Consider the following 21,197-nt stretch of genomic DNA (forward strand, 5'->3'; position numbering starts at 1 on the left):
TTTCCAGAGAGAGGGAGGGAGGGAGGGAGGGAGGGAGGGAGGGAGGGAGGGAGAAAGAAAGAAAGAAAGAAAGAAAGAAAGAAAGAAAGAAAGAAAGAAAGCATTATTCTATGAAAATCATAGCCACACTTTCTTTCAGAACTCTTTCCATAACACACTATAGATCTCTGGATGAACAAGGTGGACTTGTGTTCTAAGGCCCCATGACACTTCAGTTGCCTATGGAGTAAATAACCAAACAAGACATTACGTATATAGGTTGATGGACTTGAAAAGGCCTTCAGATCTCTTAACTCGAGTATGGTAAATCCATGGCACCTCTCCCGCAACCTTAACAGTTCTTTGTGATGTCAGCAGAACTGTGCATGGTCCTCTCCAACGAGGTGCAAGTGGGTCTTCTTTCCACTCTTTGACCCACACCTCAGTACTTCCACTTTGTCCATCAGTTCCTCCCTTTTTGAACAGGTCTGAGAGATGATTCCCTTGTTGCATATTCCACCTTCTGAGAAATGAAATTGTCAGCGAGGCAATGGAGGAATTTGTTGTGAAGCATGTGAAAGTATAGTCGGTACCCACTTAGGGTGAACAAGGATCAGGCAGACACAGCTTTGGAGAAAAAGAAGGTGAGGTTTTATTGCTGAGCAATAAGGACCCAGTGGAATCTCTTCCAAAGAACTGGGACCCTGAGAGACAGAAATCCTGAGGTCTTTATACCTGAGCAAATCACAGCAAATCACAGATCATGAGACAGTCATGAGACAGTCACGAACACCAGCGAAAATTAGCCAATTAGCGTGCCATGCTTACGGCTCCTGGTCAAGCGCAGAGTTCTACTTCTGCTTTCCGTTGCCTGCAATGATGCGCTGTCTAACCTTTCCCCTAGTTCTGACAGAACAGGGAGTTTTGGAGTTTTTGTGGTTTAGCCCTTCCTGTTCTGTGGATTAATTTAGCCTGTATTTGAGGGGATTTTGTACCAGTGTCTCTGATTCATGTCTTCCCCTTGTTCATGGCACAAGGATGTTTTCTAGGGGAAAGGTCGGTTCTAAATTGCTGTTCCAAGCAGTTTGCAGTTAGCTAAGGCAAAAGCTTTCCTTTGATTCAAAATGGATTATAAAAATACTGTAAGCCCTGTTATGTGTGAGCATATATGAATATATTGATTACTGATAACTGATTATATGAATAGCATAGGGGTAGCCCTTCTTTCCTTGCGTGGCAAGTCCCCTCCCCCATGTGAAATGAAGACACAGGACACATTATTTAAGGTTAATGGGCATAAAAAGGCCACAACTTTATTGATTACAGGAATAGGAAGGTATTGGCCTTAGGCATTGGCTCCTATCGACTACCCGGCATGGAGACCGGGAAGGGTTATTCACCAGCCGTGGGGGTCCTGTTGAAGTACGCCAACTAGGATCCCACGGGTGTCACCGCTCGGGGGCGTGCCAGAGGCCCTCACCTCCCTAGGTTTCGGACAGGGCAACGCCCCCCCAGAGTCCTCTACCGGACTACCCTTTTCATTGGGGGAAGGTGATGGCGCTTCCTTCCCCCCTTCATTTGCATAACAATTAACCCCTGCCAATGCCTAACCGCCAATACCGAGGAAGTTTTGACGTTTGCTACGAGGTAGGCGAAAAAACCAAAAGGCTGGAAGTGCGCCAAGTTGGAAAAATTCCTACCAGGCCCCTTGCGGCGACCAACCGAAGTCCATAGCAAGGTCATAGCTAGCTAAGCCTAAAGGGTGGGTGGGATGGGAAAACCGGGCAGCTGGAACGGGACAAAGAGGGCGGTCCCCGGTCGTGCCTGGCCTTAAATGGGCCAGGCCATGCCTCCCTAGCCCGCCGATTGCCGGGCAGGGTTGCAGGCACGCCCAGGGATTCCCTTGTTCTCGCGGGGGCAAAAAGGCCAGCCCCCGCGTGTGTGGGAGGGGGTAGCCCGCAACCCCCTCTCCTCTCCAGTTCGGAAATGGCTTTGCCTCAGTTGGACCTTCCATTCTTGAAAGAGTTTGAATTCCAACAGATAGGGTAGTTGAAGTCTCCCATGACTACTATCTCTCTCCTTTTTGAATGTTTGGTAATCTGCTCTACGAAGGCATTATCAAAGTCCTCTGGCTTCGAGGGCTATAGCAGACACCCTCAGTAAATAAATAAGTAAATAAATTTTATTTGTATCCCACTCTCCCCAGCCAAAGCCAGGCTCAGAGCGGCTAACATCATATAAATAAGACAATATGCATAATACAATATACAATATGCAAATAAAATAACATTCAACCTATATTAAAACAATACAGAATAATATTAAATATCAGCAGTTCAAAATTAAACAGAAATCCACTCAAGAGTTACAATAAGTAATTTCTAAACTCCAATCAATAAAACAACAGCAAACCACAGTGCACAACATAATACAATACAAAATGAGAAGCAGAGACTGGAGGGTGGAGCAAGGCAGGTGGAAGGAGGCCTTGCCTGATGAAGTCTCTCCCCTCATAGTAAGACCACTGTTCTTTCCCTCACCTACAATTTGTACCCATATATGCTCATCCTGCTTTCTATGCTCCAGGTCATGGATCTCGCCACAAGTGTACATATCCTTTACATATAATGCTGCTCCTCCCCCCTTCCTGTTTGGTCTGTTCCTTCTGAACATGTTATAACCCTCAATTTCTACATTCCAGTCACGAGTCTCATCCCAACAGGTTTCAGTAATGCCTATTAGACCGTATTTGCCATCCTGTATGAAGAGCTTATTAGTAATGTTGCATTAATATAACATTTTAATGTGTAACTGTGTAATATTTTGTCTAAATTGTCTGTTGTTGCTTCTATTTCTGTACACCTCTAGGATGCTCCCTTCATTGGAGCACAGACCTTGTGAAGGTGCTCCTCCACCTTTCTTCTGATCACAGGAGAGTTGGAAGTAATAAAATGCTCATGTGCAAAAAACAAAAAAAAAACCTGTGAGACTTTTTCTTTGCATTTTATGCATCCCAGTGTTCTGCTAACCTGTTCTTCACCATTGCTAACAGAAATTAATGAAGTTTTTTTCTTAATACAATGCTTTCTGGACTCTTCCCACGATTGTTTCTCGTTGGAATAGTAGTACAAGGCCCTGTTATGCATCTTCCATTGTGGGTCCTTCAGCAATTCAGCAATCTTGTCTTGGGGCCAAGGCAGCAATGCAGGAATAGCAGAAAGAGAAAAGAAAGGAGATTAAAAAGCAAGAGCCTATCAGGTCAAAATGTATTGCTCACCGAATTACAGTACACCCCAGTATATCATATCAAAGCTGCAATCCTGCAATAAGCCTAACCTCTGAGTAGGCAAATATATGATCATGTTTATTAGAATAGTAGACATAGATCCCTCTTCACTGTGATATCATTACTTTCCTTCCCCTTTTGGGGTGTGTGTCCATCAATGGATTTCTATACCAGTAGGCCTGAGCAAGACCTTCCCCTCTTGCTCCAGTGCCCAATTCAGAACCTTGGATCCAGGGAAAGTTGCTCCCCTTGGATCCAAAATCCGAAGCAATATTTGGAAAATGTAAGTTTCAACCCTCCCTTTGACTTGCATTGGGAAAGCACGATAACCATAACTTTGTGTTTTCTGTTTCACAAGGCGCCTGAATCCTGCAATAAGCCTAACCTCTGAGTAGGCAAATACATGATCATGTTTATTTGACTAATAGCCATAGATCAATTGCTTCGGAGACTCCCAACTTCGATAGCCAGATCTGCTCAGTTTCCAGACTGCCAAGTGGAAGAACTCTGACATCAGGCTGGAGGACAGATCCCCTTACACCTCTTTTCCTGCCTTGTGCCAAAGCTCTTTCCTTGCAGCATCTTTGCAAACTGTAGTAACAATTCTTTTTTGGGGGGAAGCAATATAGTAGATATGAAATGAACATTTTCCCTGGGTTTATCCTTTCTGTGGCATTCCTATTAGGCATGGCAGATAGCCAATCAGGAAAGAGCATAAGTTGAGTGGGAGGTGTTCCTAGAATGTAGAAGGCTCTACATCACAAGGAAAGTGGTTCTAGGTATTGGGGGGATGAAAGAAACTCATGAAGAAACAGAGGCAGAGAGGAACTTGGAAGCAATACTGTCTCTACAAGGAAAGGCTATGATATTGTGGTATTTTAAGTTCAGAAAAAGGCAACTATGGCTATCGTCTCCTGGTCCTTATGGTGAACATCCCAGGGGCCATAATCTACATCAGATCTCTCTCTCCAGAATCAAGGACACAGCCCCAACCACAGAGAGGGATATCTGATGTCAGATCCGCACCCCCTACTGCCATGGAAACCTCTGCAGCCCTAGCCCAGCAATGCTAGAGGCTGGGATCCAATGACTAAATGCTAAAAAATGGAACGTTGTTTGGTGAAAGTTTGGTCTAATGTCAGAGGAGGACCACGAGATTACTTGGATCCAAAGGATCCAATGCCTTCTTGTTTAGGGAAGTTTTGTTTGACGTTTTATTGTGCTTTTAATTTTCTGTTGGGAGCCACCCAGAGTGGCTGGGGAAACCCAGCCAGATGGGTGGAATATAAGTAATAAATTATTATGATTCACACAACATATTCCCAAACCAGGAACTCATGCATGCCTGCCCACATGTTGGTATAATTCAATCCCATTTATTTCCCTACCATTGTTTCTAACAGGAAGGAAATGGGCTAAAAAATAAAATAAAATAGGGTCTGGATGTGAGCCTGTGGGGCAAGGCATTGGACAAGGTGCTACAACCACCTTTGGTTCTCCCTCCTGCACACCTCCAAACTCACGTCTAAGGCTTGAGTGGGCGGGTGTCAGGATGCTGTCAGCAGCTCCCGATTGGTTGTCCAGGAAAGTATAAAGACAAGGGAAGGTTTCTTACTGTCCTTTTTTAATTTAAAATTTACAGAGAGAGGCTATAGAACCCAGCCTCTTGGATAATGACATTGTCCCGAGTGAATCTCAACCTCTCCCATCTCTCCCACTTCCTCATTCTTCATTCATCATCGTCAACATCATCATCACCACCACCTCTACAGGTGCTGCTATATGCCCTCTGTCTTTGAGCTCTTTGCTCTCCTACTTTTAAGGCTCCACCATTTGGGGAGCTGCCCTACCAGATGCCCCCACAAGTGGCCCTGCAAAGTGTGGGTGGGGTGGGAATGGATGGTGCTCTTTTCAATACTACAATCAAGCTGCCATGTTTTTATCAAATCTGTTTTATCTTAAACTAGCAAACACAGTAAATATTGTTTCCACTTGTGATATACCAGTGGGTCAGTGCTCAGGCAATCGGAAGTGTTGTCGCTAAATCTCTTAGTCATCGAGCTGTCAAGATCTATTGCAACAGAATTGCACGGAATTAACACGTAGAATAAGAAAAATTAAAATTAAAAATACACTGAGAATGCATAATTAAAGCATACCTTTGTAGTAAATGATATATAAGAGAACACAGTATGTAAACGGCTTAAAGCAGGGGTATATCTACAAGAAGAAATGTGAGACTATAACTCGTCCATTCATACATACATAGTTAATACCCCGTGCCCCACTAATACAAAAAAAAAAATTACCTGCCCATTTGGGGGAGTTGCCCTACCAGCTGCCCCCACAAGTGGCCCTGCAAAATGTGGTTGGGGTGGGAGGGGATGATGTTCTTCTCAATACTACAATCAACCTGCCATGTATTTAAATAAGGCAGGTCTGGGATGTTAGCGCTGCAGCTGAAGAACCCACTGCTCTGCGACTCCTCTTTAAACACCAGACCTTCAGCGGATCAAATGACATGAGGCACCAGCACAATCAACACACATGAAATGGCGGAGGCAGGTAGGTAGCTGCAGACTTTTGTTTTCTCTTCAGGAGAATTCATTGTCTCTGGCCACAGTTCATTCACGGTGGTGGTGGTGGGCCTCCATACTGCTCTTCCAAGTAAGTAAGCACGGCACCATTTCCCATTCCTCCCTGTACTTGTTGCCAGTGGCGGAGCTTCATGCTCCAGCACTGGGGGGTGGAGAGAAGGCGGGGAAGGGGCTGGCATGCGTCCCGGGGGTGGGGCATGCCACCTGCAGAGGCGTGGCGCCCAGCGTGGGTGGGGGGCTCAGAGGTGATGGCACCCTACCAGGATCACTTTGCCGGGGGCGGTGCGCTCCCCCCGCACTCCTCTTCTTCCGCCAGTGCTTCTTGCGTGCAGCACTGCGTCCATTCCAATGCTATTATTCCTCATCTGCTAAAAAGTAAGTTACCATATTTTTTGCACCATAACACTCACTTTTTTCCTCCTAGAAAGTAAGGGGAAATGTCTGTGCGTGTTATGGAGGGAATGCCTACGGGTGGCATGCCTACGGATTTTCCTCCTCTAAAAACTATGTGCGTGTTATGGTCGGGTGCGTGTTACAGAGCAAAAAATACGGTACTCACCTTCCTGTCCGTTGCGGTGAAAATGTGGAACTTACATAATTGACATAACTTAAATTATTCCACCCCACTCATTTGAGTGCAAAGTAAACACAGTGCTGCTCTGGGCTCCTTTAGCAGAAAGGGCGAGAGAAATCTCTAAAATTAAATAAAAATAAAAATTCATCTACTGAACATTGCTGCACATTGATGGAAATGTGCGTATGATACTTCTGCTGCTGCTTCCCACCCCCACCCCAAACAGCAACTGCGAAAACAACTGGAAATGTGAAACCAGCAGCAACAGCAAAGCAGCCAAGAAGCTTCGGTCGAGTCAAGAAGTTATTCCAACGGAACAAAAGTGTACCAAAGGCAGCCCCAGGGAAAAAGCCAACATTTAAGGGTCTGTAGTAGCTTGTTGTTCACAGGATGGAAGGAAAGCAGAAGAAAGGGAGGTTGGTGGATGGGAAGGATCTGGACCCAGTCATGATGGCAACGCGTGCCATGAGTGGGAAAGCCTGACCAGCTCTTTGGGCCCAGAGGGGAAACCCACTGGGGAAGGACACAGCACATGTGGAATTTGCTGCCGCATAGCTCAGTTGATTAGAGCATGGTGCGGATAATGCCAAAGTCGCAGGTTTGATCCCCATGTGGGACAACTGCACATTCCTGCATTACAAGGGGTTGGACTTGACAACCCCAACTCTACAATTCTATGATTCTTTGATGGAGTGATGGCCACCAACTTGGAAAATGTGCTGGCCCCGGGGGATTACTGTGCGGTGTGGTCCGAGTCCAGTCCGAGGTTGAGGGTGTGGTATGGGGGCTGTCTGTCAAGGCTGAAGTGGGGTCCAAGGCAAGGAGTCGGGTGAGGTCAGGAACTCTGGCAGAAGAGCAGGACAAGGTGCCGGCAACCTGGGACTGGGCTGGCTGGCTTTTATCTCCTCTGAGGCAGAGGGCAGCCCTGGTCCACAGGTGACTCGCCTCTCCTGGCCTGGAGGCGAGCAGTCCTCCTGAGAGAACTTAGTTCCCTCCGCCTCTCTGCCCTGAGCCTCTGCAGCTCAGGAGAGGCTGGAGGGTTACTGGACCCAGAGGCAACCTCCTCTTCCCCTGATGGGGCTGAGAGTGGAGCACCTGCAGGCAATGGGTCCTCGATCACCTCTGGAGCCAGAGCAGATTCAGCTGGTGTCTGCTCCTGAGGATCCGGCACAGGTGAGGGCCCTTCAGGTTCAAGCCCCACACCTGGCTCAGTTGGTCCTGAAGGTGGGGACTCCTGTGCAGGCTGGGATTCCTCAGGTTCAGCCTCTGAATCCGATTCCCAGGCCATCACAGAAAACTTTTAGAGGGACTTAGGCAAATTCATGCCAGATTAGGCTATTGGTGCCTACTAGCCACAATGCCTATGTTAGACTTCCACTGTTGGAGGGAGCAAGCCTCTCAGTGCCAGTTCCTGGACATTCCCTGCAGGTGGGGAGAGTGCTCCTGTACTCACAACCTGCTTGTGGTGCATCTGACTGGCTTCTGTGATAACAGGATGCTTGACTAGATGGGGCCTTGGGTCTCATCCAGCAGTCAGGCTCTTCTGATGTTCTTAGGAGCAAAAATCTGGTGTTTGAGTCCACTCTCTTGCTGGCTATGACACACACTGTGTGAAATCCATGTTGCAGATATTAATATTGTGCAGTCTGAAGCGACTGGGTGTCTGAAAGAATGACCCCTTTTGGAAATGAAGCATTGCACAGGCCCATGAAAATATTGTTCAAATTTTACTAGCAGAACTCTTCTAAATAAAACAGATCCAAATGATACATCCAAATATATTCATACAATGTCTTGTGCTGTTCAGCACAGGCTCAGCACCTTAGAAAATATGAAATGATCCAAACAGACCTAGAAGCAGAGGTCTGTCTCTCCCACAGCCTTCATTCCAGCCTCCATCGGCCTTAGGCAGCTTACTCTCCCTTCAGGAGAGCTTTATTTACATATTCACTCCGTGGAGTTTGGACTCAAAGGCAACTTCCTTCAAAATGGAGATTTGCTTGTCGAGCTGAACAGGTTACTGTGAAAATCTTGTTTGTTGGGATTGCAGTGGGATGTTGGCTATGGATGATTAAAGCATCATTTTCTTTTCTCTTGTCCTTCAAGAAAGGCTCGTTGGGGCAAAAGCAATCCTCTATTCTCCGTACGCTCTATATGTTGCCATGATGGTTCTTGTGGGCTGCATCGTTGTCTCAACTATTACAATCGTCTTGTGTAAGTAACACTTGCAGGGAGCACCTTAAGGTTTACTCTGGCTTCTCTGCTTCACTGTCAACCTTTCGAAAAGAGAAGGCGCAGTCCAAACTCTGCCGAGGCCCACTTCCTCTCATTGGTTTCAGTAGGTGAGGTAAAGGCCTGGCTAAATCTTTCCCATTGAAATCAATTTTTCTCCACTGCTGCCCCTCAATAACCGCTTAAATACTTGGTGTGGACAAGACAGTTACTCCGATGTGAACAAAACTGAAATATACTCGAGTGTGGATTTCATGCTCTTTATTCAGCTCATAGTAGTGAGGAATTGAAGTTCCCCCGAAATGTCTGCTTTATATATATTATTTACATAATGGGCTCCACGTGATTGGCTAATTCTGGGATTCTCCTGTAGGCCAATCAGGTTGCGGATTCACTTCCACCTAGAGTTGGATTGGGTGGCTCCTGCAGACCAATCAGACTGCTGCATTCTGGATCCTATTGTGTTTTTTTAAAAAAAATATTTAATCATGGATCCTATTGTTCTAGGACCAATCAGGCTGCTGCATTTTGGATCCTATTCAACTCAGTACATAACAAAACCCATTGCCTTTTTTAAACTTGTTGTTATCTTTAGCTTGTTGTTTAAGCAGGGGTGATACTAGGCTTTATTTCACCCAGGTGAACGCCAGGCAAACACACCCAATGCACATTTGTGTGTGTTGTAAATAAAGAATATGCCCTTTTCCCTTATGGGGTATCCAAGAGCCCATATAGAGTCCTTACATAGGTTCCCTATTGGTAGGAGAAAATAACAGAGGCCAACCAGAGAATATTGAGAAGCAAAGCAGCTAGTAATCCTGATCTTTATTGATCTGTTGCAACAGGGTACTCCTCTCACATTCAGGAGAGGAAGAGGACCCCCAAAAATGCTGTGCAAGGGCTTATAAAGACTTTTGAAATTCCCATCCTCTAGATCAAGACCACCCCCAGAAACATTATGCATACATCACAGAAGGGGTGTAACCTAAGACCACCCCTCAGATACATCCCACCTACATCACAGAAATTTCAATGTTGTTTTTCTCCTGTCCCAGTTTATCTCCTGTCTGGCAGGTTACTTGATTGGATTTCCTGGGGAGCCTGGCCATTCTTTTGTAGTGGTAAAATACTTATTTCCTGGGCCAGGTCACAGGCTCACACCTTATTCATATCTCAAATGTGTCCTTAAGACAGGATTTGTGAGGAAAGAGACAATGGGGAGACTTTTCCAGTTTGACCTTGCAGAGAAAACATTTGGTCAGTTTAGGAATCAAAATGGTTCCAGGTTGGCCTTCCTGTGTTGATCTATGTATGTGCGGTTATGAACATTGTCATATATCTAAGACCATAAAATTCCTATCACATGTGCACACAGTCAGGCTCGGAGCCTCAATGGCGTTCCTCTGGAGGCCTCATCCCATGCGAAAAACCTGGCTAGCCCCCTCCTCCCCCCCTTGTAGTTACGGCTCTGTCTTAAGTGAGCTGTGAAGGCTTCTTCCTGTCTCAGCTTGTGTGGCTGGAGAAATCTACAATAGCCCATGCTCTGCGTGTGAAAGCAAAGCTGTACTTCCACTTGGAATGACTAGTATCAGAACATTTGTATAAATTTCCCCCTCTCACCTTTCCATTAGATAACCGTGAAATGAAAAAAAGAACCATCTTTCTCAAAGGAGTGAATGAGATTTCAGATTACATGGGCAGGAAGTATCCAGATCTCCAGAGTTTGGAAGGTAAGCAACGAGTTGCAGCTGGGATGCTGAGCCTCCCCACTCAGCCCCTCCAATCATATTTTCTCCCAGCAGAGCATATTCCCACTGGTATGTCTCTGTTGGGACAGAAACCACAGGTTGATGGGTGGGTTGCAGTGGTATATCGGTGGGTAGAATAAGTTTTTATTTTAACTGTCTTGTGCCAGGCATCTGGGAATCCGAACCCCCCCCCCGACAAACACACACACAACAGGCAGCCAGGGAAAAATAGACAGCAAAAGCTCTTAAAGGTAAAGGTAAAGGGACCCCTGACCATTAGGTCCAGTTGTGACCAACTCTGGGGTTGCGGCGCTCATCTCGCTTTATTGGCCAAGGGAGCCGACGTACAGCTTCCGGGTCATGTGGCCAGCAGGACTAAGCCGCTTCTGGCGAACCAGAGCAGCGCACGAAAACGCCGTTTACCTTTCCGCAGGAGCGGTACCTATTTATCTACTTGCACTTTGAGGTGCTTTCGAACTGCTAGGTGGCCAGGAGCAGGGACCGAGCAACGGGCGCTCACCCCTTCACGGCGATTCGAACCGCTGACCTTCTGATCGGCAAGAGCTTTTGCTGTGGTTTAACCACAGCAAAAGCTCTTACCAATGTCTTTTATTCAATATTCACAGAGAGAGGCTTAGAAAGGCAGCCTCTAGGAGTAATGGCGTTGCTCAGAGTAATCTCCTCCCCTCTTCCCTTCTCGCTTGTCAACAGCCCCACCCCCCTTACAGTGGCTGCTTAAGGCCATTTGTCTCTTAGCTCTCTGCTCTCCTACTTTCACTGCTTTCTGGGTTCTGGGAGAAGGGGAGTCTGGAATGCTTTCTAGTGATAACATGTCAGCCAGCTGCCCCAGCACTGCTTCCTATCCCCTTCTCCCATTCTTTCCCAGCTTTGCCCCTCCTCTATATCTGAGCTGTGACCTTCTGCAAACCACTATTGTAAATCTATACTGCCTTCCTCTTCTCTGAAAGTTTGAGGATGAGGTCTCCACCATTCCTCCTCAGTCCAGTCCCTGACACTGTCTGTCTGTCTCGTCCCTCATCCCAAATGGAGCCCAGGGCAGCAAATTCACCCACAGAAACTCTTTTTTTTAATGTTTGGGTGGGGTGAGTGCTCTAAAAGCAGTTACAGTTAGGACATCTTTTAAAAAGTACATTTAAAGCAATAAAAACATTCTCTCTACCAGTGATCTCAGGGGTGCCCGGAACAATGTCCTTCAGCCATTAAATGTTTGGGTAAACAGGAATGTTTTCAAATTCCTCCCAAAAAACAATTACAGAGACAGTCTCACAAACAGGGGGCCACCACTGGAAAGGTCCTATCATAAGATAACATCAACCTGGCAGCCCTTGGCGGTCGCACCACCACAAAGGCCTTGCTTGATGATCATAGGGTCCATGATGGTTGATATTGCGGAAGGTGCAACGTTCGCAAGGAGGATGGTACGTAACATGAGGTTCCACTGTACTCGCCTGTAGTCTTGCTGACACAGCCCTATCTAACTTTGTTTACTGCTAACGTCTATTGTGCCTTTGTGGCCTTCGCCTGGATACATTTTGTTCCAATGCTGTTATCAACAGAGCTGTTTGAGTTTTATGTGTATAGCTGTTTGAGTTTATGTGATGGGGGTGGTGGTAATTGACTTCCACTACCTCAAAGCTGAGTGGGGATTGGAACACACACACACACACAAAATAAGGATAAGACTGCAGCTAGTTGCTTGAGATTTCCCTGACTTGAATTTTTGCAATCTTTTAAGATGTTGACAGAATTAAGGTAGCTACGAATTTATCATTGAGGCTGACTGAAGAGAACAAAAAAAATAAGGAACTGCAAGTTGCAATTGGTAAGTTACTCTGAGACTGTGATGCTGAATAATGCAGGGAGAGCCCATTACAAAACAAAAACAAAAACCTGTTATTGACTTTAGAGGGGCGCTGCCAACCTCTGTATCTGCCACTCAACTTAAACTGGTTCCAAAAACCTGTCTGCAAGATGCCAAGCAGTGGAAATCTCTTCTGCAACCACTGCTGTTCAAATGCTGTTCTTTATATATCACACTCAAAAACAGTTCTGAAAGCTTTTAAAATGAATGAGCCACATACAGGTCTAATTTTACAGCAGACCTGGCAGAGCTCACACATACCTCTCAACCTGTGTCTGGTACTTTTGTCTGTCTGTGTAGATTTGTTAGAAAACTGGCTAACAAATTTTCAATGCTTGTAAAAAGAGAAACAGAAGAAAATGAATTATATATCTCGGTGAAAATAGGCTAATGTTGTTGGTGGTTAGAATAAACAATCGAATCCTGTTGCAAACTTTCTTCTTAACATAGCTCATTAATGTAACTCGTTAATATAATATATAATAAAATATACTGAGACTTTGTAGTACAGTGGTACCTCGGGTTAAGTACTTAATTCATTCCGGAGGTCCGTTCTTAACCTGAAACTATTCTTAACCTGAAGCACCACTTTAGCTAATGGGGCCTCCTGCTGCCGCTGCACCACCGGAGCACAATTTCTGTTCTCATCCTGAAGCAAAGTTTTTAACCCGAGGTAATATTTCTGGTTAGCGGAGTCTGTAACCGGAAGTGTATGTAACCTGAAGCACCTGTAACCCGAGGTACCACTGTATAACAAGGTCTTGGTATATCACCTGTTTCACATTATAAATAATGCTTAAAGCTCTGCAGAGACATTCAAGCTATCTTCTGATGAATATCCTTTCTCTCTCTCTCTTTATTCCTCACATATTTGTGGCTTGACGGAAAGATGACATTTTGGAAAGGCTTGAGCAACATTGGACGGTGTATAACAAGAAGTTATACTTGTTTGATATCTTTAAACCACCCAGAACTTGGCAAGACTGTGCAGATTATTGTGTGGGAAAACCTTTCTCCGGAATGATTAATGTTGAAAGTAGAGATGAGGAGGTTGGTTGGATGCTGGAATACACACAAAGCAGGGACAACCCATCACAGTATGATGACTACATAGCCTTCAAGTCCTATAACAGCTGCTTCTTGCTCCTCTCCTCCACGAGCAGTAAGAAGTCACATTGACCAGAGGAAACTCCATGGGTTTGTGATGTTTTCTGTAATATCCATTAAGGAGGAGGAGAGCTAGAGCTAGTCACAAAGCAGTTACTCATTCCCCAGTAAGCAATAGTGTGCTAACTCTACCCTCTACCCACTGGCTACACATTGACTGCCAGCATTAAAACAGAAGATTATATCACTTTATTTGGACAGTCACAAATTAAAGTTCAAACTAGATGGGGGTACTGTGGCGATCACACAGGGTCCCCGGTCATTTGACGGTCTATTGATCCCTGTGCCACCACTGTGATTGCCTATTCGCTGCCACCAACCCGTTTCTCTCGGGTACACACGGAGTCCAGACAGTTGTTAACATTAACAAATAATCAAGTTTATTTTTATAAGCATGAACAAGTTTAAGGTTTCAGTTAATTTTTCTTGTCAATTTCTTAATCGTGGTTTCTTTACTGACCTATACGTTCCTAACAACTTCAAACTGATTATCCCAACTATCTATCTGACTTCACCTAACAGTTCCTCTCACTCCCTCACCACACAACTCGACCAACCCACAGACTTATCCTCCCTCTTCCTTCTCCAGCTCCCAACTCCCAGCTGACTTCCACACATCTCCAACTCTAACTCTAACTCCTCCCCTTGGGTTCCCACTGGCCAATCACTTCACATGCAATTTTGCTTCATGTAGAAGAGGAGGAAGAGTTTGGATTTGATATCCCACTTTATCACTACCCTAAAGGACCGTATAGTTAAAGTCATGATTTTCCCAGTAGTGATGTATGGAAGTGAGAGCTGGACCATAAAGAAGGCTGATCGCCGAAGAATTGATGCTTTTGAATTATGGTGCTGGAGGAGACTCCCATGGACTGCAAGAAGATCAAACCTCTCCATTCTGAAGGAAATCAGCCCTGAATGCTCACTGGAAGGACAGATCGTGAAGCAGAGGCTCCAATGCTTTGGCCACCTCACGAGAAGAGAAGACTCCCTGGAAAAGACCCTGATGTTGGGAAAGATGGAGGGCCGAAGGAGAAGGGGACGACAGAGGACGAGATGGATGGATAGTGTTCGCGAAGCTACCAGCATGAGTTTGACCAAACTGCGGGAGGCAGTGGAAGACAGGAGTGCCTAGCGTTCTTTGGTCCAGGGGGTCACGAAGAGTCAGACATGACTAAACAACTAAACAACAACAAAGGAGTCTCAAAGCGGCTAACATTCTCCTTTCCCTTCCTCCCCCACAACAAACACTCTGTGAGGTGAGTGGGGCTGAGAGACTTCAGAGAAGTGTGACTGGCCCAAGGTCACCCAGCAGCTGCATGTGGAGGAGCGGAGACGCGAACCCGGTTCCCCAGATTACGAGTCCACCGCTCTTAACCACTACACCATACACTGGTAGAGAAAGAGCGTAGAGAAAAGTCTTTCTCCTTGTCTCATAATGCCAGAACTTAGGGACATCCAATGAAGGCAAACTTTGGAAGATTCAGGCCAGACAAAAGAACTTCACACAACACATAATGAATTTGCTCCCACTGGAAGTAGTGATGGCTACTAACTTGGATGGTCTAAAAAGAAGTTTAGACAAATTTGTGGGAGAAAGGTATATCAATGGCTAATAGACACAAAGAATATATTATGCTTCCACTGTTGGAGGTATTATTCCACTCAGTACCAGTTCCTGGGAATCTCAGGTGAGGAGAATGTTGTTGCACTCTCAGTCCTCTTGTAGGCTTCTCATAGGCATATGGCTGTGTGAGAACAAGATCCTGGCCTAGATGGCCCCATCTATCAGTAATTGATTAGCGTACTTTCTCCTCCAGCAGGAGAAAGACCATGCTTCCACTGGAACCTCCTGGACGGAGTCTTCAGAACCAGAGGAGAGCAATGTGACCTACTGAGACCTTGAGGGAGGTGGCAAAATAGGGTCCTCTGCTGTGACTGATCTGTCCTCTAAGCCTTCCATGAATTTTGTATGCATTGGAGCCTCTTTTCAGACATTTCAAGGAAATATGCACAGGGCAAGGGCAAATCCTGCTATTGTGATGTCCCCCCCCCCCATTATATCCCCACTAAATATCTGTAAGGAGCTATTGTCTTATTGGGCAAGGGATGTTGTCCAAAAAACATTTAAGAAAAATATATATAGCTTTTTTGTTTGTCTGTTTTCAGTAAATATTTTATTATTTTCTTCTGCAGTTATATTTGGAATCACAACTCAAAGGCTCAACTTCTGATTTCTGGATTGGAATGTATAAAAGGGGTCACGCCTGGTCATGGATTGATGCAACCCATTGGTTTACTGAAACGTAAGTCTAAACAAATTTCTTCTAAGGTCTGGGTTATACAACATTGTGTGTGTGTGTGTGTGTGTGTGTGTGTGTGTGTGTGTAAAATGTATATATGTGTGTGTATGATTTTTTGGGAAACCAAACCCAGTGGTGGATATATGCCAAGATCCACCACTGGGTTTGGTTTCCAGAAAACCTAGATATTCATTTCAAATTTGAAAGGGAAGTTTGAAAAAGGCTAGGACTGTGTTGTCTTGGAACATGTATATGTTCTCAGGGCACAATGTGCAATCCAGCTTAAAGGCCATTTCAGGAGAAGAAAAGGCGGTGCCTGGGGAGCCATCGCCACAGTTGCCAGACCATGCCGGCCAGAGGATGTGGCTTTGCTCAACTCCTCCAGCTCAAAGAAAAACCTTTCTCTGCAGCCCACACCATCTCCATGCCATAGAAGCCAGCGGACATCTAAATTGATTCATGCTTCCTCTTCTTTTCAGTTACTGGGGTCCTGGGCAGCCAGATAACAAGGGCTTTGCACGTCCAGGAACTGAGAACTGCGTTGGACTAATTAAAAATTGTGCTACCCAGCTGAAATGTTGGCATGATGCCCTCTGCTCTTCTAAAAAAAAATGCATTTGTAAGATGCTTCCTCAAAAGAAGTGGCTTACATGAAACTGGATTCTAAGATCTCTGTAAAAAAACAACAACCAATGACGATGGAAAAAGCCCACCCCCTTAAAAAATAAATAAATGCAGAGGCAACTAAAATGGGTGGTTATTCAGCTCAACGCTCTGACATCAGGTCCTAAGAATACATCGCTTCTGCTTTCTTAAGGCTTAAACAAGACACCTTATTTGCCAACTGCAAAAACTTAAGTAGCTTCATGAAATAAAGCATAGAAGAATCCAACCACACTCCATTTGCTATTGTACTTAATTGAGATGAGAATCCTGAAGTTAGGTTGTGAGGGAGAACCAATGTTGTTGAATCACCCATCCAGAGATGAGCAATGCTCTTAAACTCCTCCATCACGTTCCAAACAAAACAAAACAAAACAAAAGAACCCCTCCCAATTTACTCTGCCTGCTCCCAGTTTGGGTTGGTGCTATCCACCTCCCTCCACTTTAGTGCCTGTTTGAAACTGGAAAAGTGTTGGGTCCTTCAGAGCCAAGCCTTCCTGCCCTCCCCCTCCTCCCAGCATGCTCCCAGACTCAGTGGCGGAGCTTCATGCTCCGGACAGGGGGCGGAGAGCAGGTGGGGGCAGGGCTGGCGTGTGTCCCAGTGGTGTGCATCCTGGGGGTGTGGCGTGGCACCCATAGGGGCATGGCATCCAACGCAGGTGGGGGGCAGCTATGATGGCACCCCGCTGGGATCATGCCGCCGGGGGCGGTGCGCTCCCTCCGCACCCCTCTTCCTCCGCCAGTGCCCAGACTACCACCGACATGTACCCTTTCCAATCCTATTAATGCCAGTGCTCCTATGTCTCATAAAAGGGGCCCTAGGAATTCTGGATAATTATATCCACCGCGATTGCTTCCTTATTATGTACTTCTGATTTCTAGTTCATCTTCATCTTGATGAACTATCCAGCCTTCACCAACCTAATACCCTCAAGATGTCGTGGACTATGGTTCCCATCAGCTGGGGGATGTTGGTAGCTGTTGTCCAAGATATCTAGAGGGCACCAGGTTGATGAAGGCAGAGCTATATATTACATCATCTTTTAAGGGCTACTGTGATCTTATATCAGCTTTCTTGAACCTGATACCCTCCAGGTGTCTTGGGCAAATAATAATACAGTGGTACCTCAGGTTAAGAACTTAATTCGTTCTGGAGGTCCATTCTTAACCTGAAACTGTTCTTAACTTGAGGTACCACTTTAGCTAATGGGGCCTCCCGCTGCTGCCGCCACGCAATTTCTGTTCTCATCCTGAAGCAAAGTTCTTAACCCGAGGTACTATTAGCAGAGTCTGTAACCTGAAGCGTCTGTAACCCAAGGTACCACTGTAATAAAATTTTATTTGTATCCCACCCTCTCCTGCCGGAGCTGGGCTCAGAGCGGCTAACATCATATTAATAACACAATATACATAAAAACAAGCAGTCAATCGATTAAAATGCATCCCAAAATTAATTAAAATAAGTTATAATTAAAATTAAACTAAGCAAATGGCAGTCCTCAGCTTAAATTGAAAGAGGTTAATACTTGCCAGGACCACTGTTTCCACTGATATTATAAGGACCTGTGAGTGTGCTGGGAAACTTCCTTCATGCTTGTTCTTATACAAAGAGAAAGTGAGTCAGACTGAACCCTAGCCAAAGGCCTGGCGGAACAGCTCTGTCTTGCAGGCCCTGCGAAAAGATGTCAAATCTTGAAGGGCCCTGGTCTCTTGTGAGAGAGTGTTCCACCAGGCCGGGGCCACAACTGAAAAGGCCCTGGCTCTGATTGAGGCCAGTCTGACCTCCCTGGGGCCCGGGATCTTCAGGGTGTTCTTATTAGCAGACCGTAAGGTCCTCCATGGGACATACCAGGAGAGGGGGTCCCGTAGGTACGAGGGTCCTAGGCCGTATAGGGCTTTAAACCAGCACCTTAAACCTGATCCTGTACTCCACCGGGAGCCAGTGCAGCTGTATAGTACTGTGATCCCACGGCGAAGACCCCTAAGTAGTCTCGCTGCGGCATTCTGCACCCGCTGGAGTTTCTGGGTCAGTTTCAAGGGCAGCCCCATGTAGAGTGAGTTACAATAATCAAGCTTTTAGGTGACCGTTGCATGAATCACAGTGGTGAAGTCAGGGCGAGAGAAGTAAGGGACCAACTGCTTAGCTTGGCGGAGATGGAAAAATGCCCCTTTGTTATAGCTGCAACCTGTGCCTCCATAGAAAGGGAGGCGTCAAAGATTACACCCTAACTCTTGATGGAAGATGCTGACACTAGTTGCGCCCCTGCAAGGGATGGGAGTTGACCCCCCAACCCCATATCATCTCAACCGAGCCAAAGGACTTTGAAGGATTTAACTTCAACCGGATCCCACGTATCCATCCAGCCACGGCTTTCAGACATCTGGTCAGTGTGTCTGTGGCCGAGTCAGGGTGGCCATACATCAAGAGATAAAGCTGGGTGTCATCAGCATACTGATGACAGCCCAAACCAAAATTCCGGACGAGCTGGGCGTGGGGGCACATATGGATGTTAAAAAGCATTGGGGAGAGAATTGCGCCCTGCGGTACTCCACACACCAAGGAGTAGTGCGATGACAACCCCCCTCCAGCTCCACCCTCTGTCCCTGACCAGAGGGGAACGAGCACAGCCATTAAAGGACTGCGCCCCGAATCCCTACATCTGTGAGGTGGTGGTCTAAAAGTTTGTGGTCGACCATCTCGAAGGCTGCTGACAGATTGAACAGCCCCAACCCGCCTCGATCCAGCTGCCTATGGAGGTCATCTGTTAAGGCGACCAGTGCTGTCTCGGTCCCATGCCCAGAGCAAAAACCAGACTGGAATGGATCCAAAGCCAATGTTTCATCCAGAAATCCGCCAAGCTGGTCAGCTACCGCTCTCTCAATCACCTTACCCAGGAACGGAAGATTTGAAACTGGGCGGTAATTTGATAGATCTAAAGCATCTAATGATTTTTTTTTTAAGAGCAGACGCACCACTGCCTCCTTCAGTTCCCCTGGGAATGTCCCGGTGCCAAGGGACAAATTGATGCTCTCACCCAGGGGAGCCTGCATGCTCTAATCAGCCAGGACAGGCACGGGTCGAGAGGGCAAGTGGTGGGCTTTCCAGCATGGAGGAGTTTGTCCACATCTGCTGGGAGGATCTGGTCAAAGTGGTCTAATACTGGACCCGAGGACAGTCGAGGTGCCTCCAGTTCCATTATTGTATCCAAATTGGCAGAGAGGTCACGGCAGAGTGACAGGACCTTATCTGCAAAACAGCTTGCAAATGCCTCACAGTTGTAAGTCTGATTTGTATTTAAATTTGACTGTCCCTCTAGGGACGTTAGATACCTAATTATGCTAAAAAGTTGTGCCGGGCGAGAGCTAGCGGATGCAATGGAGGCTTAGAAGTAAGACTTCTTAGCCTTCACTGCCATCTCATAGGTTTTCATAAATGCCCTATAAGATGTTCTTGTGGCTCCATTGCAGGTACTGTGCCATACTCGCTATAGCCATCTGAGGTCCCGCTTCATTTTCCGGAGCTCCTTGGTAAACCAGGGAGCCTGGTCTCTGTGGGGTTGCAAAGGGCACCTAGGTGTGATCTCATTGATGGCCACCAAGAGCCGGGTATTCCTACCCTCAACAAGCTCAGTCAATGAGTCACCAGGGGGAGCAGCATCCCGCAAGGCCTGACGGAATCGATCAGGATCCATCAGCCTTTGCGGGCGAGCCCAAATATGCTCACCACCTAAGCAGGGTGGGGACGGGAAGTCAATCCTGGCTTTCAGGGCATAGTGATCAGACCATGGCAGCTCCATCAAGGGGGACATGATCACATCTATGCCTGCACCAAAAATCAGATCCAGTGTGTGGCCTGTTTGATGTGTGGGGCCCAAAACAAACTGGGGGAGCCCTAGTGTTGCCATGGAAGACACCAGGTCCAGAGCCTGTAAGGAGGGGGCAGCATCAGCATGGACACTGAAGTCCCCCAATACCAATAGGTTGGGGAACTCCAAGGCCCAGCCTGCCACCACCTCCATTAGGTCTGACAGGGTACCTGCTGGTGCGCTAGGTGGCCAGTACACCAGCCAAACAGCCAAGCTCTTCTCAGCACACCACACCAGGCCGACACATTCAATGCCAGAGATCGATGGTGATGGCAGAACCCTGAAATAACAATCTTCTCGGATTAACAATGCCACCCTTCCCCCCCTGGCCCATGGTCCAAGACTGGTGGAGGACGGAGAAACCCGGGGGTGCCATCTCTCGTAAGGCAACTGTTTCCCCTTTGCACACCCAGGTCTCCGTCACACAAGCCGGTCAACCCCCTGTGAAGTAAAGAAATCTCACAGGGTGGCGGTTTTATTGCCTATAGACCTGGCGTTGCACAACACCAGTGACCAAGGTGAGTAGTCCTCACCCTACCTTCATCCCTCGGGATGGGGCACAGATTGGAAGGGGTGCGAGCATATCCATATCTCAGACCCCTTCGCCTGTGGAATCTGCTCCCACCACCATACCTCCCTCACCCCTCCGCAGTAGTAATTCCAAGCCCCATGCCTGCCTCCTTTGAGATCATTGATGTTATTCTTTCCCAGTTTACTATTCCACTTATAATATCAACAGCTCAATACACACAAATAAGATGGGCTGACTAGTTATCTGCAGAACTATTACATTATTTGACAACCTTCAGTTTAAACTAACTGACTAACCAATTAATTAAAATTGAACCACAAAACAACTCGCAAACTAAACAAGCTACCATGTAACATACATTCGAAGGT

At 46.4% G+C, this 21,197-nt stretch overlaps 1 protein-coding gene and 1 long non-coding RNA gene across 3 annotated transcripts; one reads left to right on the plus strand and one right to left on the minus strand.

Moving 5' to 3' along the window:
• Positions 1 to 105: 105 nt before the first annotated feature.
• On the minus strand, positions 106 to 5,555 carry LOC310742551. Its single transcript, XR_014538542.1, has 3 exons — positions 5,269 to 5,555; positions 3,009 to 3,163; positions 106 to 502 (listed from the first exon to the last, which is right to left on the minus strand). It is a non-coding gene; the product is annotated as an uncharacterized lncRNA (long non-coding RNA).
• LOC310742389 (uncharacterized protein) lies at positions 4,025 to 16,665 on the plus strand. 2 transcript variants are annotated; one of them, XM_083571821.1, is made up of 9 exons: positions 4,025 to 4,117; positions 5,701 to 5,830; positions 6,663 to 6,800; positions 8,543 to 8,650; positions 10,300 to 10,398; positions 12,173 to 12,259; positions 13,188 to 13,348; positions 15,662 to 15,771; positions 16,248 to 16,665. In XM_083571821.1, the coding sequence occupies exons 2-9, from the start codon at positions 5,818 to 5,820 to the stop codon at positions 16,420 to 16,422; spliced, it is 891 nt and encodes a 296-aa protein (XP_083427947.1). In that variant the 5' UTR covers positions 4,025 to 4,117; positions 5,701 to 5,817; the 3' UTR covers positions 16,423 to 16,665. The 2 variants fall into 2 exon arrangements, with proteins under 2 accessions (XP_083427947.1, XP_083427946.1); XM_083571820.1 differs by having other exon boundaries at positions 4,038 to 4,138; positions 5,699 to 5,830.
• Positions 16,666 to 21,197: the final 4,532 nt, after the last annotated feature.

This window comes from Podarcis filfolensis (genome assembly GCF_964270895.1).
Source record: "Podarcis filfolensis genome assembly, chromosome: 9".
NCBI classification, from domain to species: domain Eukaryota; kingdom Metazoa; phylum Chordata; class Lepidosauria; order Squamata; family Lacertidae; genus Podarcis; species Podarcis filfolensis.